At 41.5% G+C, this 20905-nt stretch overlaps 1 protein-coding gene across 3 annotated transcripts in view; it reads right to left on the bottom strand.

The window, feature by feature from the left end:
* Positions 1-19492, bottom strand: part of esyt2a (extended synaptotagmin-like protein 2a) — a 55277-nt gene extending 35785 nt beyond the window's left edge. For 2 of the 3 annotated variants that reach the window (XM_041948386.1, XM_041948384.1), the window contains exons 1-3: positions 19357-19492; positions 17730-18117; positions 859-900 (exon numbers count right to left, since the gene is read on the bottom strand). In XM_041948386.1, the coding sequence (XP_041804320.1) occupies positions 859-900; positions 17730-18110 (423 nt within the window). In that variant the 5' untranslated portion in view covers positions 18111-18117; positions 19357-19492. Of the gene's footprint in view, positions 1-858; positions 901-17729; positions 18118-19178; positions 19337-19356 lie in introns of those variants that run through there. The other variant, XM_041948385.1, reaches the window with a different exon arrangement.
* Between the last annotated feature and the right edge of the window lie 1413 nt (positions 19493-20905).

Consider the following 20905-nt stretch of genomic DNA (forward strand, 5'->3'; position numbering starts at 1 on the left):
CCACACTTCATACCTCAACACAAGCTCAGCTGGTTTAGTTGGTACAGGAAAGCCCCCCCTGCTGCGTGCCGTGTCGGTGTGTATGTCTGTTGCTGCTGTATGTAAATGTATTGATTGACATGCCCTGCGGTACACCGACTGTCTTAATATAATTAATATACGTTGAGTTTCCTGCCCAAGTATATTATATCGGTATGTGGGGCAGCATCGGCGGTAAAAGCAGCTGCGTTACTAGTTTCACTACATTTCTCAGTAATGTAATCAAAATCCCTCTTATTTTTGTGATACCGTGACATAATACCGTCACCATAAAAAACAAAAAGAATACTGTGATATAAATTTTAGGTCACATCGGCCACCTAATATGCATATACATGAGGTCTTGGTATGTCCTGAAGAACTACAGCAGGTGTTCATCAAGCATTACCACTTATCAGTTCTGTGCTCTGGAGAGATTAATCTGTCTTAGTGCCCCTTTAAATCTCTCTCTGTACCTGTAAACAACAATGAAAGACTAATACAATGACTATTAGACAGCTCTTTTTTCTGATCATCCACATCCATTAACTTCTTACTGGAAGTCCACCTGAACATTTACAGAAAGTGATTCTCTTCCAGGTGCCAATCTCTCTCTCTCCAGTTCTCTTTCTACATCGCTCTCTCTCTCTCTCCCTCTCTCTCCAGGGAGGTGGGAGCACTGGGTCAGGGTCTAGCAGAGTTCCAGATTCAGATACTATTTATATACCCTATCTGTCTGCCTCCCGTAGCTAACAGGCTAACAGCGCCTGATGGAGACCAATATGCAGTGGGCGAGAAAAAAGAGAGATAAAGTTAACAAGTGTGTGTGTGTGTGTGTACCTTATTCAGCCACTCCACTCGCTCCACATCTGGATAATGGACCTGTGATATGAGACAGGAAGGCAACAGTTCAGTTTCATGATCATCAAGTTTACACAGAATTACAGTCAATGTCATATTACTCAGACAAAGCCAGCCTGCTCTTACTCTTCTGACATTAGTGGTTTTAGTTGGTTTCAGCACTCCACATGTGTACTCTGCTCTTCTCTTTATTTTAGTTTTACAGATGGATCATAGACGCATTCTGGTCGAGTGTCCCAAATTGACCAAGTTCCGCAGAAATTTTGCCCAATTCCCAGACGTTTCATGTCTAGATTACACTTCTACACGTAGATTGAGGGTGATTAACAATGAAAACAAAAGGAGTGCAGACTTTTGTACGGCGGTGGGAACAAAAGTCAGAGCAATAATTGTCTGACAAAACAGGAAAGGAAAAAAAGTCACTGCGTAGCATCTCTGTACTTTATTGTGATGACATACCATTTGCCAGTTCATTGGGTTCACTTAGCTCAAACTAATAGAGCAAAATGCATGTAAAACAACACCCTGCCTTCATGAGGGTCATAATGTTGAGAGGTGTTTCTAATATTTTGTCCATATCAATAAGCCTAAATATCTGTGAGGATATATTCAATTCTATAGCACAATAAAGGCGAAATGAGAAATAAGAAATACACTAAACTCACAGGCTTCCGTGTAAAGCTTAATTACTACAGATAAACACATTGCATCCTCTTTGTTTTGATGCAGTTTTATGTATCTTGTTCTTTTTGCCCCGGTCCATGCCAGTTCTCTTTGGCAGAGCACTCAGCCTTACTGACAACACCGAAATATCATAACAAAGCCCACAAACATGCACACACTTGGCATCCCCAGTGGCAACTAAAATATGGAGATTACAAAGGAAGACTTGGATGGAAATTCAACACAATTCAGCTCAGTTGATCTTTGTTGATCTTATTAGGGAGACCTTTCTCCACGAGTATCAAGTGTTTTTTTGATATATGTATATTTTTTAAGTTACTTTGTTAGCACCAAAGTTAATTTAGTCATCCTGAGACTGTAACTAGCAGATTCACCATAGCCATGCTAGCAGCTCTGTGAGGCTGTAGTCTGAGACAGTGTTGCCTTGAGTTTATACTAACTCTTAGTTTAGCATGTCAGCAAGCTAACATTTGCTTATTACCACTACGCACAAAGTACAGCTGAGGCACCAAAAGGGATCCCCTAAATTATTACAAATCATTGTGAGGGGTGTAACAAAGTTCATGGCAATCCATACTTCCTTTTCGTAAACATTTAACTCAAATCCACAAATGTCAACCTCGTGGTAGCGCTAGAAGAAAAGTCTGAGGATCATCACTCATTAGGATACATTGTCCAGGAGCCATATCTGTCCAAAAAGTCATTCTAGAACATGTAGTAGTTGTTGAGATATTTCAGTCTGGACCAAATCGGTGGACCAACAGACAGACTGACGTAACCATCCACACAGCTGTGCAGCTAGTGTGGCTAAAGAGTGACTAATGAGTGCTTTCCTTTCACTGAGTGCATCCCACAGAGAAATGAAGCTGCTGACTGTGTCGGCAGATTGCTGACTACCTGAGAGTCTACGAAGCCATCATGGGATGCGGTCTGACAGGATGTCAGTGTTGTGGCATCAGTGCTGTTGTGGAGGACTGGCAGCCACCTGTGACAGACCTGTTATATAACTGACACACTGGGAGGGGAGGACTCTGCAGGCACTCAGGCCTGGAGCAGATACACAGAAACCCTGCATGCAAATATGGCCATGAACACAACGCTTTCCCATGGAGTCCATGTACAGGTGGAACAGGAAGGTTTCAGTCTCCAAAAACAAACAAACCAAAAGGAAATGTGTGAAGTTTTGGGAGACAAAGCATCCCTGCATCTGTGAGCTGGACAGAAAACTATCCTGCAAAGCATGTACAACATACACCCGGACAAGTGACACATCGAGTTCAATAGTTCAAGGCAGCACGTCCTACAGAAACGCGGCTACGCACTGGAGCTGGAAGCTACACGAGCAGGCAGCTCAACAGCATAACGAGGTGGAGGCTGCAGGAGCTGCCACATCTATTATGGTTAGCTGGATTCTTCTTTGAGGGGTCCCTGAAGGTAATACACAAACACCAGCCGTGGGGGCAGCCGTGGCCTAGAGGTTGGAGAAGCGGCTTGTGATCGGAAGGCAGAAAAAATTTGGGTGTGGTGGAGTATCCCCCCCCCCTCCATTAGCTGGCTGATGTGCCCTTGAGCAAGGCACTTAACCCCCCCAATATGCTCCCCAGGGGCTTGAATGCAGCCCACTGCTCCTGTGTGTTTCACTGCATGTTGCATGTGTGTGTTTCAGTGAATCAGTGATGGGTTAAATGCAGAGAGTAATTTCCCAGTTTGGTTTAATAATATAATATAATATAAGAATTATTATTAAGAATATATTATAATAAAAACAGGCCTTTATTTGTAATCGTAGTTAGTGGAGATGCACAAATATGCTTATTTTTTATGTATAAAGCCTAAAACTTATATGGTCAAAGAATTCGAGTTTGGGCCAGTTTGACAGATGGTTTTAATTCAATAATTTTGCATTATCTTTGTACCATTATGAAGAGTTTTTGAGTATACGCTGGAATTCAGTGTCTCAACACACCACAAGAAACTGGTAATTCACACCAGACTAGTCTGCTGATTATAGTGTGTCTCTACACGTAAAGCACGCCAGGAAATACACAGTTCATGCGCACACATTTGTGCATCCTACACATAAACAAACAAGCTCACACTGACCGTGTGGGCGTCACGTGGTGTTTTTCTTTGGGTTAAAATTCCAGTTACTATTTATAGGACTCTGACAACAAAGTCTTGTTCTGGACTCTGCGAGTGTTGATGGATTTCATGAAGCATGTCAGCGTCTGATGACCTGTAGGTGTCACATGGTAAAAGTGTAGCTGTCCACTTGAAGGTGTTCAGCTAATGTTGTCAATTGATAATACAAAGATCTTTCTTATCGCGTACTCTATTGTACAACCTACCGCTTATTTCATAGTTTTTTACCGTTTTATCAAGGACCATGACCTAGAATAATGCTTACTACAGAAGTGTGTTGCTGGCACTGTTCAAATAATAATAATAATAATAATAATCTGCTTAGTTTCTGCTTGCAGTGAAAAAATGTCAGATAACTCTAATGGCATAATGCTCAAGAGGCATGATGGTTTGTATGAGTCTTATAAAGCCATTCACTGCCCACTACATCTCATTAACAGATGAAAAAGTACAAAAGCATCACGAGTCCACAGCCAACTGTTAACACAAAGGGGGTCAGGTCATGCAAACTTATACTATTATCGATTGGCACCAGGCTCAAAAGTCCAGTGTCTGAAAAACTACTAGAGCATGACATTATGTTGTTATGTAAAAAGCATTTCATTCTACCACAAATTGTATTGTTGTCATGAGAAAATTGTAAAATTAGACTTTTTCTGTTACGGTGGAAGCCATATGCTGCTGAGCAGTGTAGTAGAGACTAACTGCTAACCAATCTTCTCATGTTTGTCTTAAGCTTCAAATTTCAACTTTATCATCCTGATGGAAATGCAGTTTTTACTGAGGATGAAAAGGCCAAAACAACTTACAAAACAAATAGAAACAAAATGTGCTCAATCAATCAAAAGTCATTGTGGTAGTACTACACATAAAGTAGTCTCTCTGTCTTCTTTTACTACCGTTTTTGAATCCCTTGTGCTGCCAGTCTTAAATTACTTAAAAACAGGAAGTTAATTCTATCAGCGGCCAGGTCCCAACATCAGGAAACATTGACCACACATAACCGTCTTGGTCATAATGTCATGGGAACGAAGCACCATGAATAGCAACAAAGGAATGAAGTCACATCAATTATTAGCACTACAACTTCAGTCCAGAGGGCAGAGAAGTCAGAGCTGCATGTAAATGGTACACAAATTGTTGGTCGTCTGTGTTCACACTGTGGACACTGCAAGTTTGTTCATGGTTAAACTTAACGCTAAGCTGCGGCAGACGTGGCTGTGATGCTTCCCCGCACTGTCCTTTAGTAAACACCTGCACTAATCACAGCAGCCTGCATCTGTGGCAACTCCAGGGATCTCAAGACAACACAAAGGAGCTGGAATCATGGAGTAAATGGAGGAAAGAATGAGTCATCTGTGCAATAAAACGGGCAGCGGCAGAAGCACAATTTTCTCCCCTTTTAGGGTAAACAACAGAGACGGAGAAAGCAACACTGAAGCAGCAGATGGATAAAAAAAGTAAAGGAAACTCTTGCATGGAAAGACTTGTGCAGTAAAAACTCAGAACAAGGAGCAAATGACAGTCAGTCACATGAAGTAAACAGGAAATAACACTTAGGAGGCACTAATGAAGCAGCCAACATGACTCGGCATTAGAGATAAAAGTGAAGGAGAGAAGATGAAGAACACAGTGAGGAGGAGTTTGGGAGATTAAGTGCAATAAAGACTCTTGGATAATTACAAATAAAATAAATTATCATGTACAATGCTCCATAGCCTACAGTGACAAAGCAAGGAAACGGATTCATATCCTCAAAAATAACCCCCCAAAAACAGGAACATTTCTGTTTTCAGAGCAACAATGGCTCTGCATTTTTCAGAGTGAAGAGGGACAAAGGTTTTTAAAGGTCAATCACTCCCTCCTTCTGCTCTCAGTAGAAAATCTGGAAGCTTCAGCTCTGTTCACACCAGAAGAACCACGTCCTACTCCAGCAGGTTTCCTGCCAAATCCAACCCAACGGCTCACGATGCAAAAATGCAGTGCGAAGGCCTCTAGACACTGACAATTTTCTCAATCATGGACTCTTGAGATGTCTCAGAATTAATTTAGTCCTAACTTACTGAATGCAATATGCTCCACCCAGCATCTTACATTTCCTATGGCATAAAACGTAAATACTATATGCTGTGATAGATGTGGTAAAAATGTCATCACCTGACGTTCATTACAAATGACGTCTCGGTCTGTTTTAACATGCTACGAGCTAAAAGAGCTAATAAGATAAGGGAGCAAAGAGATCTAACAGGGTCTTTTTTCAGGATTGTTTTTGGTTTGGTTTGGTTTAAAAATACTTTTAAGCGTATTCTTCAGCTATATTACTGTTTGAATGGTGCATTTCTACTGTTTATCTCATAATTATCAAGATTAGCACCATATTAACGTTCCAGACTTAAAATCCTTAAATATTGCTGTGCAGTGCATTTAATAAGCTTGCAAATTTATGGATGTATTACTCAAGCTTGCCTCCCTGTATCATGTTTCGCCTGCCTGTAGTAACACGTCTACACCAGCAGATACTTTTCTGCATTTCTTTATAACCAACCCCTGCTGCAACTACCTCAATGCTTCGAACCACAAAACCAGACAAGTGAAACAGACCTGAGACAAAACTCTTTCTGTGAAATTGTTTTGGTACATGAGACATTAGATTTACGAAGCCCCGTCCATCAAAATGATACAGAACACACAGAATGGGGAAAAACACTTGCAGAACCAGCGTCCCATCCCGCAACTCTACTGGTCAGTATAAGGTTGGAGGATCACTTTTGGTCAAGCATGTGTGTGTTTTTCTGTGTGTCAGACAGGGTGAGACTCACAGTCCAACTATGTAACAGCTGTGTGGAAATCCTACCTCCTTTTCTAGCCCCACCCCCGATACAATGCATGTGTTTGTGCGAGACAGAGAGGTGTGGAGAGGATGTATAATCCTGCCGAGTACGGCTGGAATTCATTAATTTAAACTGCAACTGGCAAATTAGAAGAAAACTGCATTTCCTGCCATCCTCTTCTCACTACCTGCTGACTAAAAATCCACCTCAGTTTCTGGTGGGAGGACAGTGACTCTCCTCTCCACAGCGACAGCAAAACCAAGAGAAGCCGCTCAATCGGCTTCTCCTCGATCTGCAGAAGGTGTTGAAAGGTGCAGAAATAGGAAACCTTTATGACGAGACGGCTGCTCCACGCTGACGTCTATATTTAGGCTCAGAGAGAAACGAGCCATTGAGGATGTGAGGACTGCAGCCAGCAGACAGATCAGTCGAGGAAATCTGAGTGTTCTATCGTGGAAAGACAGAACCGGACCAGATTTTGATGTTTAGTAGATTCAGATCACACTAGCTGCAACAGTGAGTCTGTAGTTAGCTACAAAAACTTGGCTTTATACTGTGTAGCCTAATCTGGGTTGCATTAAAGTCAACAGGAAACAACCCACATAACAGCCTAAATATTTCTGCTTTTTGGGACTAAAATCAATGTTGCTCCAGAACAAGGTACTATGGTGCTATGAAGACTTCCTCATCTCCTTATTAAACAAATTCTTTTCATTTATACACAATGTTATAATTAAGTTTTGTTGTATTGACAATTAATATTCTATCATATTAATTTAAAACTGCAGAATTCTTTCCAGGAAGCATTGGTAAGCATCAATCCACTCTCAAACTGCATATGCTGATGAAATCCCAGCTAAAGAAAAATCTCTGATCTGATGAACTGTGTCGTTGAAGACACACTGTGCTTTTACAGCATGTTGTGTTTTCACTGTAAACCCTGTGACAAGCTACACTCCCCCCTCCAGGGACGACATCGTTTGACTGCATTTGAATGGAAGCTGATCAGTTGACAGCATCGTACCCTGGTCCCCTCTCAGTCAGTGCCAGGCAGCAGAGCGCTGACCGGACATTCTGTGTAACTGCTGAAAACTAGTATCTGTGGCCAAAGACTCTCTAAGGCCTAGTCCACATGCACGTTTTTTAAACAGGGTTTTTCCTGCTTTGTTCTTAAAAAAGAAAAACCCGTCCACACAAGCACTGTTTAAAAAAACTCCATCCAAAAGCAAAAACACAAATGAAGTGCTGTTAAGACCATGCCAAACCAACAGGTGGCGTTATAACCCAAACCTTAAGGCCATTCTGGCCAATCAGAAGCCTGCAAAAAGCTGTTAGCGGTAGTCTACCTGCAACTAGAGGTCAGTCGTCCAAAACTGGCAACACTGGCAGTGAGGTCTGTGTCGGATTATGAAGCAGTGACCTCTGCAGACAATTCAGACGCCTCCGTCCCTCAATACAGTGAAAGAGTAACTGAACATTTATGTGTAAACATACAAAAGTCCTGTTAGAAAAGTTAGAACAGCAATATTTTGGCCCCCACCACTGCACAAAACCCAAAACCGCCTCTTGTAAAAGGAGATAGGAGCACACACTGTCGCCACAAGCCAAAAACTGTGTTCCCTGTCTACATGTCAGGCGAGTTTCTGAACATTTCTCCCCGGAAGCAGTTTTCAATTTGTTTCGCTAATTTAATGGTCGGCCTCTGAAGAACGCCGCTGCTCAGCGACAGCGAGCGAACGTGGCACCACATCTCACTCAATGAACTAAGCTTTTATTTTGACCAAACGGGAACTGGCAATCCACCGGGACGTATTTGGGTTTTTGTTTTGTTTTGTTTATCAAATTAAAAAATACACGTTGTGAAGTCGCACACATCCCCCAACTGAAAGTACAGGGGGCACACACACACACACACACACACACACACACACACACACAATTTTAACATATCGCCCAACCCTGAGTCTGTTTGGAGACAATGAAAATGGTGCAAGGAGGGGCCGACTGAATCAATCAACATTTTAAAGAGCAAAGGAAATAGAAAATCAATATGTGCCGGCCAAAATAAATCAATGTATGGGAAGCACTGGATTTAGGGTCGGTGCAGCAAACTAGATTTCAATTAAAACAATGACTACGACGGTGACTTTTACCTTTGAAGGTCCACTGTGTCGGATTAATGGAGCTCTACTGGCAGAAATGTAAAAGATAATATTCATAAGTATGTTTTAATTAGTGAATAATTACCTGAAAATAAGTATTGCTGCCTTTTTGTTACCTTAGAATGAGCTCTTTATATATCTCCTGTGGAGACGGCCATATTGCACCGCCATATTTCTACGGCACCTCACAGCAGACAAACCAAACGCTGGCTCTGCAGAGAGACTTTGTAGGGGAGAGTGGGGCGAGGGGTGTTCAGCTAGATGTCTAGATCCAGATGTGACTAGCGACTAGCTGTCACTAAATCTTACACACTGGACCTTTAAGGGGATTTTGAGGCGTTTACATCCACATCAAGTCAAGACTGTAGAGTCTGTGGACCTTTTTATCTTTGGAGGGAACCGTAAAAGGCAACATTCATAGACTTTGCATGTAAACCCCCTCAAATAAAGACAAAAGTCAGCACTTTAATCACTGAAGAATTATTAAACAGTGGTTGTCTGTACTGAATGTACTGAAGAAGATTTAAAAGAAAAGAGTCCAAGCACTTAGAGACTGTTGGTAAAAGAAGGACAGGCAGCACAAGGCCTTTCTGTTCCTCCACATTGTTTCCATTCTCTGTTGCAGCGCTGAGCCCCACCCTTTGGCACATCAAAAGAACAGGGAAGCCCCACCCATGCCAAGTCATACGAGCATACAGAGAAGAGAAGGTGGAGAGAAACAGAAAGTTACGCTGCATCGGAGTAACTTTCCATACCTGTCTTCTGAAAGATTGACGGCAAGCTGTTTCGAACCTCGTTGTTTTAACGTTTCAGCGTAAAGGGCGAACGTTCAGCTGAGTTGGCCTGAACTTTTCTTGCACCAACCAGTCAAAGCTGCACAACCACACCCACAGCATGAACACTGCAAAGACATGCAGACCTCAGCGTGTTAAAGATATTTCTGACAAAAACAATCTACCCTGAAAAGTCCAGCTGCTTTTTCTGAGCGCCCAATCACGTCTCGAGAAGCTAAAAAAAATAAAAAATAAAAAAAAATGCTGATAGCCATTTATCAGTTAATCAATTAGTGGATCAGCTAACTACCTTAATAATATATTAGGCTTGACTTAAGAGTCAATGATCAAGTAAAATTACTACTTTTCAGTTTCATATTATAATAAATTAAATACCTCAGATTTTCTAGACTGTCCAACAAACAAACATCACTTTATACTCTGGTAACCTTTTAAAAGATTTTGTCCGTCAAACAATTGGATGACTTATCTCAAAGATATGTGTTAGATTGATTTAATGGTGTATAATGGGGGAGGGCCTGGATTTGCATTACAGTGCTGGCTTTCATCTGTCTGTTCTGGTTCCTCCTGGTTCAGCTTTGCACCACTGTCACTTCCTCTGATTAGGTTAAATGCGATGAAGCAATCAGAATCAACCCAAAGCCAATTTAACCAGTCTAAACTCAACTGTCGAACATTCTCATGTCACCAGCAGTTGGCACTGAGGTGTTGATCCACATATTAAAGAGTAGGGGAGTCCTGATGGCCCAGTGGTAGGATATCTGTAAACCCAACATCCCTGGTTCACTTCTTACTGGAGACCCTCTGGTCACCTCTCTCTCATTCTCCACTGGAAAACTATTAAATGCAAACTGCGTAAAAGCCAAGAAAAATCCCCTAAAGCAGAAAAAAATGTGCAGTAATACAACACTGGCCACACAACTAAGTCCTTTGTGCCACTGTAACCAGGAAGGCGTGATCCCTATTTAAACAACATGCAGTCGAAACAGTATTCACAGAAATATGGTTTTATTACACAAACCCGCAGCCTATGCAAAACTTCCAGACCATTACTTTACTGACCTCATTCCTTTTCAGCAATGCTGCAGACATTTCATCACATTACACCCCACCCCGCCCTCATCATGCCCTAACAACCAGCAGTCACCTGGGATGACCTTTGTGGCCCTAAGCTTAAAACGTCATTTAAAAACAAATTTAACCATAAGGAGTGCAAAGTTCAGACCATCCAAATATACAAAAAATATTAAACACACTGGAATGAGTGTGCAAGCATGACAATCTGACTAATAAAAGTCTTCTATTATTTTAATTCCAGCCAAACTGATGCTAAAGGGGCTTATAGTGATAAGAAATGTCTAAAAGGAGCTCAGATGTTTAAGAGTCGCTGGTGGCTCTGTTTTAGAACGACACTGTTCAGAAAAGAAATCAATTATATTTCATGTCATGCATTGCTAATCACATCACGCTTTAAAAGGTTGCACATAGGATTCCTATCTTTGATCTGCTCGTCACAAACTTCACGATTTTCCAGCTTACATGGATCAAAGGATTACACGCCAATTGAGCAATCATGGATGGACACACATGAGAACTGAGGCTGGAAAGACGGCGTGTGGCTCCTTTCAAAAGCTCATGTCCTGCTGCATATGACCAAAGATTTGATGTGTTTCACGACGTGGACGGCAGAAAGTGATGTATTAGAATGAACAGGATAAAAACAAATTAAAAATGAAAAGATAGGACATGTAAGAGCCTTTTTCTTGCAGTGTAGCGGCGGTGTTACTTTCAAGTTTGGAAGTCTTTCCTTATATTTTCATTTTGGCTCAGTGTCATCAAATTCAGCTTCCTCATGACTGAAATTTGAGGTCCGCGAGGCAGGAAACTTGTACGATGATTTGGTTTGTAGGACAGTTAAAACCTGCAGGTTTTAATATCAAATAAAGGAAGAGGTGACTGTTATCAAGCATGAAGTCATGTAGTCATATCCCGATCCGATAAAACCTTCTTCCATATTACATGTTCAAAAATATTTAACAGACCAACAATGACCAACAATAAATAAATATTAACTCAAGGTCCCCTTGTTTTTTCTCAGCTTTCAACAGCTGATTTCTAGAAGTATCTGTCAAGAAAGGCCTTGAGAGGTGGCTGAAAGTGGGGCTGCAACAAACAATCACTTTCATTACTATTATTATTAATCTGCAGATTATTTCCTGGAATTACTCTTTTGATTGGACCATAGATCCAACATCCAAACAGTCACAACCCTCTGCACTGCTGCCCTGTGTTCATAAAGGGTTTTTGAACATCTGTGCTGAGAGCCTCTTTGATGAGAAATACAAGCTACATTTCATGTTTAAAAACTATCATGTTGTCTGTGTGTCCAGTGATTTTCATGACCCACGGATGAGACAGTGTCTGGTTAAACTCCGCTATATAATTTTACATACTCCTGATCGTCAGTGAGCCCAAAAGCTTTTATAAATGCATCCTTTTGTGTCCGTTTGTCTTCACTGAAATAAAACTGTACCATTACCTCAGGCACTCGTGGCCTGTTAACTATGAGCTGCCGCCCACACTGCCCATCAAGCCTCATTTTAGGCATATTTTCTGAGAGAGCGAGCCAAGACGACAGGCTCTCCTCCAAAATCCATATTTCAGTGATAGTCACAGTTGGTTTACTGCTTGCCAATGTAATGCAGATGTGGTTCATTTTGTTGATTTTACACAGAGTTTTATATAATATACGACACTTCATCCACCGTGTCTAACATTTCATTTAATTAAGCCAGTGTTTATTGTTTCAGCACAATGAAATTCACTGAATCCACCAGATAAAAATACGTTTATTACTGGCTGACTTATATCAGCACATAGTGATAATGTCTCTGGATTTTGGAGTTTTGATGCTTTGATGATGTCACCTTGGAGTCTGGAAAACTGTGATTAGCATTTTTGACGTTTTTTCTCATTTTTAATGTGTACTACGCTTATAGTTTTGATCCTGAAATTCCTGAATAAAGGTGTTTTACGCATATTTCTCACATTACAGAACCCACGAAACACCACAAGAACGGTCCCTACAAAAAATGTAGAATTTTCAAACACTCTCCATTTTCAGTTTTATAAATATTGGTTGGAAAAAACAAGTGATCTGAAGACTAAACAGTTAATTTCACTACTGTAAAAGGAACTAACATGACTACAACAGGGCTCCTAATGAAGCTTATTTAGTTTTGATTCAGTTAAGAACAGCGTCATGATGTCATGGGACTTTCTAAGAGTTTTGAGGTTAGTGTGACAGAGGTGAAACAGATACTATATCGTCTATAAAGGACGAGGACAGAATGACAGCAGAGTGTCTTTCAGGGGTCAAAGTTCACTGATGATTGTTCGGCTCATTGTCAGAGGGATGTGTTGATCTTCCGACATCCTTTCACTGGTTTCTCAGTTTCCCTTTAATCAGGCAAACAATGAGCTGCCGGTCAGCACTGTTTGGTTTTTGCACATCCAAACGCAGTCGGGGGTTAAAACGTCTGTGGCACAGACTGGGTCGCACATGCAACATAAAGCTAAAAAACAAGCCTGCTGACTCACTACACGACAAACATGACAGCCGCTCTGCACGGCTGTGTCTCTGCTCACAGCAGAGCTTTCTGCATCGAGCCCGGGGTTGTTGCTGAGCTCTGTGTTTCTCAAGGTCTGCGTGATAATGGATGTGTTGACGGGACGCTCTGTGGTGGGCGGGGCTGTGTTTGGGTCGGGCTGGAACGCTGCCATCCACTCAGCTTCTCGCAGCTTTCTGGCATCACCATTGAGAATAGAAAATATTATTGCAGAATGGAAGCCTCTTTAATACAAGCTGCGTTTCCATTGCCCCTAGAAATGCGCAAATCCTAAATATCGCAATAAAAAAACGGTAATGGAAACACCTAAATTTCGAAAATCCTCTCAAATATCGCAAAAACATTTTTACACTCTCATGAGGTGGTTTTTCAGACGTGTCGCTATTAAAGTGTATTGCAAAAGTGTAATGGAAACACTTTTTTTGCATTTACACGTCTCCGAGGTCAGCGGACTCCCTGTTTCGGGCCGGCCACATGCAGTCAGATATAACGTCTTGTCAGTTTTGTAGTGTTTGTATGTTTTCTGGATCTCAATAAGTAGCAGACAAAAACACTACAGCTGTTCCAGCTGTCACGCTGGCTGATCAGTTAAAGACAATCTGACAGCTGTGATCTCGTCCTGTGCGCACTTTGCAAAATCTAATCATTCCGTTTTCATTAATCGTGAGATGAACTTGTGATGAGTGTGTGCACCTCAGCTATGTGGGAGACACGCGTGCACGCCATTAACTTTAATATTAACACATAATTGCTGATAGAAAATATGTTGAAAGGACACTTCAGTAATTCACAGTCCTGCATTCTGCTGCTGCTCCGCCGGCGCGAGCTGACGCTGTCAGAGCGAGCCTCGCATAATAACACAGTGATAAATAATAGGCCATTAAAATCAGTGATCACTCTAAGTCAACAGATAATTTCTTTATTTCACCTTCAGCATGTGCTTTTTAATTATAGGGCTTTGTGTTAAGTTTTACCGACGCACAGCACGCACACACATCTCGCGGGACGTCCGAGAACTTACGAGAATTTGGGCTGGTTCGCAAAACACTGTTCAATGGAAACACCTGCAAGTCGCATTCGAACTTTGCCGAAATTTCAGAAATATCGCTTTTATTTTGCGAACAACTGTAATGGAAACGCAGCTACAGAGGCACCGAGAGTCTGTGTTAATCTCAAAAGTCTGGGACAGGGTAATGAAATGTGTCGTTTCCAGCCACAGAAATGCTTCAGCATTGAATAAAACATATTTAATAAAATAAACATATTGTCAAGACCCAATGACCAGTTATGCCATAAATCAAATGTCAGTTGTTTGTTTGTGGGAGGACAAATCTTAAGATATCAATCTTTGAAATTATTGATTGGCCTGAATGAATTTACCAATCCCAAATACACAATTCAAATCAAGGGAAGAGTTATATTTTCCTCTGTTTAAAAGTGTGATAATAACAAAGTCTTTATTATAATTTCACGATCCGATACCACAGTTCTACCATGAAGTCCACCTTTATGATGCTAAAATGTTGAAGTTTCATGTTGACACTTTCGTAGCATGATGGTGTTTCCCATATATGTAAATAACAGGGCAAAAGTTTGAAACTAAATTTACAACAAAGTCATCAAAAAGTGAACATCATAAACTTTGTGAAGGTAGACTTTATGGCTGAGCAGCTAAAATGGAACATTTGTGCAGGTGTTCCTAATAAAGTGGCCACTGAGTGTAAGTGCTCATGTGCAAGGATGAAACAGTTCTTTGAGATTTAAAAAAAAAGCCTCCTGTGGACAGGTGTCCAAAGAATTCTAAACAGGTAATGCAGAATGTTGGGTTGTGCAACATGTCACTTTGTCCAAAGGTGAGTATGTGTATGTGCTGCATGGGGTCAGCTATGTGTTGCTGAGAAGTTCTTGTCTTTTCTTTAGCTATGCAGTATGTATGATACATCAGACAAATCACATATTTTGAGACTTGTGTTTAATTGTGTCTTTGTAACACAAGTATCCCTGCAGATATTACGTGCGTGGATTTCATGAAGCTTGGAAATCAAAAATGGAACCATGCATTACTGAACCAAAGCTTTCATCCATCTCCCTGCTCTCCAAAAAGCTGTCTAGAAACACTGTGATCTTCTGGATCTTTGCCAACCCAGGCCAGAATAACTCATTTGCAGAGCTAGCTCTGACAAGCAAATGTTACTGGTTTGCTCACATCCCGTGAGTACACACCCAGCTGTAATCACCATTCCTCGCATGCTGGCAACGAGTACTTGTACACATGTCAAGACCAGAGAATCAGCAGACAGCCAGAGAATGGCAGCTATGTGGAAGTCGTGTGGCCAGTCGGTCTCCTCCTTCACACTTTATCCTTATTGCTGCACAGGGAAACGACCGCACGCTGACAACACGCAACACAACCACACCACAGGGATGAAGACAGAAAGTGAAAATCAGAACAGGTTTCATGACTCTCCTCCTCTAGCAGCGCCAGCCCCGGGAGCCCTGAGGGCTCGGAGGCCATATGTAAATTATTCATTGAGGACTCCAACTCCTTCGGGTGGTTAGCCGGATTGAAATGATCAAAAAGAGTCCTGGCACTGGCGAGGAGCTTCTGTGCCTTGAACAAAAGTGCAGAATGTGTGACCTTTCCCGGGGCTATTTGTGAGACCCTCAACAACAAGCAACAACGTTTGTTTGGGCCTGTGGATTAAAATAAAGTGTGAGAGAATCAAGTGTCAGAGGTGTGTTTTTATCCCTGGTTACTCTGATTGTCATCACCCTGATCCCCTGAGGTAAAACACCACTGACCCGTCTCAAAAGTATGGTATAATATTCAAAGAAATGTAGTTTGTACTGAATTAATAGCCTCACATTGTTGGCCATTCTGGAGTATCTAACTGGTGAAAGTGGTTTCTCTATTTGTCCACCGCCAGAAATTCCTTTTTCCACCAATAAAATGATTGCAGTCTCCTGTCTCTTGAGAAGTTGAGTGTTTGTCATTCAACCTTGATCCTAAAAAGGTTGGGATGCTGTGTAAAACAAACAAAACAGAATGTGATCATTTGCTAATCCTTGTTGACATTTACTCGATTGAAAAGAATATCCAATGTTTGACCTCGTCAACTTCTTTTGTAAATATCTGCTTATTCTGAATCTGATGCAGCAACACGTTTTAAACCAGTCGGGACAGGAGCAACTAAAGACTGGGAAAGATGTGGAACGCTCCAAAAAACACCTGTTTGGATCATTCCACAGGTAAACAGGTTGATTGGCAACAGGTGATAGCATCATGATTGAAAGGCTCAGTGGTTCACAGCGAGGATGGAGCGAGGTTCACCACTTTGTCAACATGTGATTGGATAAAGGTTACTGTTACTACATGAGCTCAGGATCACGTCAGAAAACTGTTGTCAGTAAACAGTTTGTTTGCAAATGACTGCATTCTGTTTTTATTCACATTTTAGGCGTCCCAATTTTTAGGGAATTGCGGTTGTACTTTTCAAATAAAGCGCTTTAAGTCTCTTGTTTAAAGTGTAGATTTAGCTTCCAACACAACTCACACACAAGAGTTTGGAGAGGTTAACCTACCACTAACTCGAACAAGGGTACTGGTCTGATCCTTTGATCGGATGTGAGAACCCACGTTAAAAGGTGTGTGGGATGTTCCTAATAAAGGTGTCCCTAATAAAGAGGCCACTGAGTGTAAGTGCTCATGTGCAAGGATGAAACAGTTCTTTGAGGTTTTAAAAAAAACCTCAGGTGGACAGGTGTCCAAAGAATTCTAAACAGGTAATGCAGAATGTTTGGTTGAGCAACATGTCACTTTGTCCAAAGGTGAGTATGTGTATGTGCTGCATGGGGTCAGCTATGTGTTGCTGAGAAGTTCTTGTCTTTTCTTTAGCTATGCAGTATGTATGATACATCAGACAAATCACAAATTTTGAGACTTGTGTTTGATTGTGTCTTTATAACACAAGTATCCCTGCAGATATTACGTGCGTGGATTTCATGAAGCTTGGAAATCAAAAATGGAACCATGCATTACTGAACCAAAGCTTTCATCCATCTCCCTGCTCTCCAAAAAGCTGTCTAGAAACACTGTGATCTTCTGGATCTTTGCCAACCCAGGCCTAAATAACTCATCTGCAGAGCTAGCTAATGACGGGCAAATGTTACTGGTTTGCTCACATCCCGTGAGTACACACAACCTACCACTAACTCGAACAAGGGTACTGGTCTGATCCTTTGATTGGATGTGAGAACCAACGTTAAAAGGTGTGAGGGATGTTCTGTCTGTGGTGTTTTTCTCTCACAGTAAGTAGGTAGAATAGTGCTAATCCCCAGTTTCCTTGAGAGAAAAATAAAAATAAATTTATTTTGAGGTAAGAAACTCATGGGAAAGACCAACTACAGTGACATGTTGGCCATGAAAGGGAACTACTTTATCTCTATCAGCCACTTTGGCAGGAAAACAGTCAGCGCTGACATCCCATACTTGATGCTGGCCGCAAGAACACCCAAAGGAAGGGTGACACTTGGAACGGCGTCAGAATATGAAGCAGTAATAACAAGATAGTGACGACACCAAGAATATAATCATGCTGGAGGACTTACCCATGGTGGCAGCTCAGTAGTAGGCACACTCTGCTTCACTGCCTTTTCCTCATGCTCCAGGAATGCTAAGGCACGGTTTATCCTGTAGTCCTTACTGCCATGGTTTTTCCTCCAATAGAACAACATGGCGAGTCCGATCAGAACCCAGCTGAAGCTGAACTCAAAGTACCCCAAGATGTAGATCGGGAAGATGATGGCAAAAGTCTTGCCGAATTTAATCCACATTTGGGTGACATCTGTCAGAGACGACTGCGGCTCGTCGTCCAGCTCTTCAGGGGACAGGGGTGGGCCTAATGTGGAGCTCACAGGGCTGCTGGGCGCTGCGATGGGTCCATTCGCCCTGACATCTGGTCCTGCGGAGCCCTCCATCCTGTTACTCATTTCTCCTCTGGAAAGACATTTTAGACAGATATTTACAGTAAATGTTAGTTCCTTGCTGTCCCACATAAAACTCATAAAGTTGAAACATCACTGCGAAGCAGAGGCCTCGCGCTGCAGGAGTTTTATCTCCACTGGTCAAAGTCCAAACAATAATATCACAGAAATGCAGTAGCTACACCCAAGGGATTAAAACAACACTAAGCATGGCAAAGAATCTACAAGCGTTTTGACTGAGCTTTAGAAACGAACCATTGAGACTCCCTGTATTAACTTGCTGGTTTATTTGTTTAGCTCGAACACTGAACAGATTTCCTTTCCTGTGAGCCAAAGACAAACAAAAACAAACAAACAAACAAACAAGCTTTCTACATTCCAGACTGTAATCAGACATAAGAAAAACAACAGAAGTCTAATAACACTATAATATAATTTGTAAGGCAGCAAGCCAAGTATGTATCTCTGAATATCCATGAGGGTCCATGATACAATAATTTCCTCTCAACAAGTTGGCAGTGGAAAGTTGGTACTATGCAAATGACCCTTCACTAAACCCCCAAAGTGATCCATGTTAGTTTAATATTTATTATTGTTTTATTATTTTATCTTTACACTACTTTTAAATACTGTTCGTTTAATCGACAAAATTCCAGTCATTCCAGTGTCTACCTTATTTCCTTTAGAGGACGTCATACAAAACTCCTTTGCAAAAACCTCAACTTTCTTTTACCTTTACTCCTTGGAAAAGCACAAACTTACAAGATTGAAAGTTACCACATATTGCGATGAGTTTAAAATGACTCATAAATTCGGCATACATTCAACACAACAACACACTATAATTTAGCAGTATTTCTACCTCAAAACGTGCCTCAACCTTTGCCAGTACAATCTTTACCCATCAAAACACAGCGCCGTGGATGGCAACACAAGTGTGAAGCGGTTATGAGAGTACAGGTTTTACAAAAATATCTGTTGTTTGGTTTGTTTGTATGTACGCCGAGTTGAAGAGCATCGACTACTATATTCAAAATTTACTTCAGCCATTTCTTACGGTGTGTACAATTTTACCGTTCAGTACAGGAACTCTTAACTGCCGGGTTTTTTGAACAGAGTCTGTCGTGACGTTCTCTCCACAAAGTGACACGTATCGGGGTAGGACTTCACCACCAGCACTGCGTAAACCAAACACTGGCGAAAAAACAACTTCTTCCTCTACGCTCACCGCCCAGCAAACAAGACAACTCACCGGGATCCGCCTGCGACATTCACTCGTTCCTGAAAAATACACTGAAATTCACTGTACCGGTCCGGTACGCTGCATGACGACCAGCTAAACTCCGATTACCCCGTCTCCCCTTCACCACATCTCGCCTTGAGGGCGGCCAGTCCGTCTCAAGCAGCCTGCAGGAAACTGTCATCGCGGGAAAGAGGTCAGCCTCCGACAGGGAGGGAGCTTCAAAACACGAACACAGCAGCGGAGCCAGGCGCCATCTTGTGGCGGGAAAAAAAAACGGTTAGCTTAATGTTCCTATAAAAATGGGTTTTAAACACTATTTAGATTTTTAGTGTCAGTCTAGGCGATGTTTGTAGCCTGTATATAATTGCATAATACTGTTTGTGGTCTGGTGAAAATGATAATTTAAATAATATGGCCGCTGATCAGTGGACTCTTCCTCCACTTAGCAAATCCCTTAAGCCGGCAGGCAGCCTTTGACCTTTGACCTTTTCATCCTGTTTGCTTACCTGAAATATCAAAGCTTAATCTGACCTCATTGTAATTTAGATCGCATGAATAGGCCTTAGGTGATTTTAGAATGATTATTTAGTAGCCAAAGTAAAATCCAAAGAGAACATATGAAATAAGTTAGAGGAGATTTCGGGCCTATGAGGACCATCGCTGCTCAGTGTGCTGTTGATGCACAGAGTTTGCACAGAGGCCGTTTCCCCACTAGATGTCATGGTAGTGTGTGCATACTGAAGCATCTCTCAGCTGATGTGGAGCATCAGTCCACATCACAGACAGTGATTTAACCTCTGAGGGAAAAGGTGGACCATGCAGTGACAGCTGGTATGAAGTGAACTCATGTAATGCATGCAATGAGGAAGTTACACAGGTGAATTATGCAGGGACCCACCATGTGTCCTTCCTCCTGACAGCCTTTTTGTCTTACGCACCTCTTTATTAGTAAGATAGCATTAACATGGCATGAATGTTCAACCAGGGTCAATGCAAGTGAGAAATAAGACAAAGTGGAAAGGGCAGGTGATTTACACACAGGTGTAGGTGTGTTAAAGGAGGAGAGAGAAAGCAAGCGCCTCAGATAACTCATCTGTAGATGGGTCAGACCAAAGATATTGTTTAATTCTTCAGTAATACTTATTTAAATTTGATTTAAAAGTGTGTTTTGTTGGATGTTTTAACAAACTGAAAGCACAAACGTGATGTGACATTCATCTTCATCCGTGCCCACATGTCTTCGCTTGCCCACTGTTTGATATTCAAGAATTCTCTGTAGGTTAATTAGATTAGTTTGGAGTCGTCTCACTGTCCGACTGCCACAAGCACCATGATGATGATTGGATGAATCATGGCATTTGAATTTGACTCAACAGGAAACCAGAGTAAACTGAGACATTAAGATTAGCATTTCTTACCAAACTAAAAATAAATAAAAGTAATTATTGCAAAAAAAAAAGATAAAGGATTATCCTGTAGAACAAATGCAGCCTATATCACTGATACGCTCATTATTCTCATTTCATTTTCTCTCCTCTCTGAAACTGTGCAGGGTAAT

The sequence above is a fragment of the Chelmon rostratus genome, chromosome 12 (genome assembly GCF_017976325.1).
Source record: "Chelmon rostratus isolate fCheRos1 chromosome 12, fCheRos1.pri, whole genome shotgun sequence".
In the NCBI taxonomy this organism is placed as follows: Eukaryota; Metazoa; Chordata; class Actinopteri; order Chaetodontiformes; family Chaetodontidae; genus Chelmon; species Chelmon rostratus.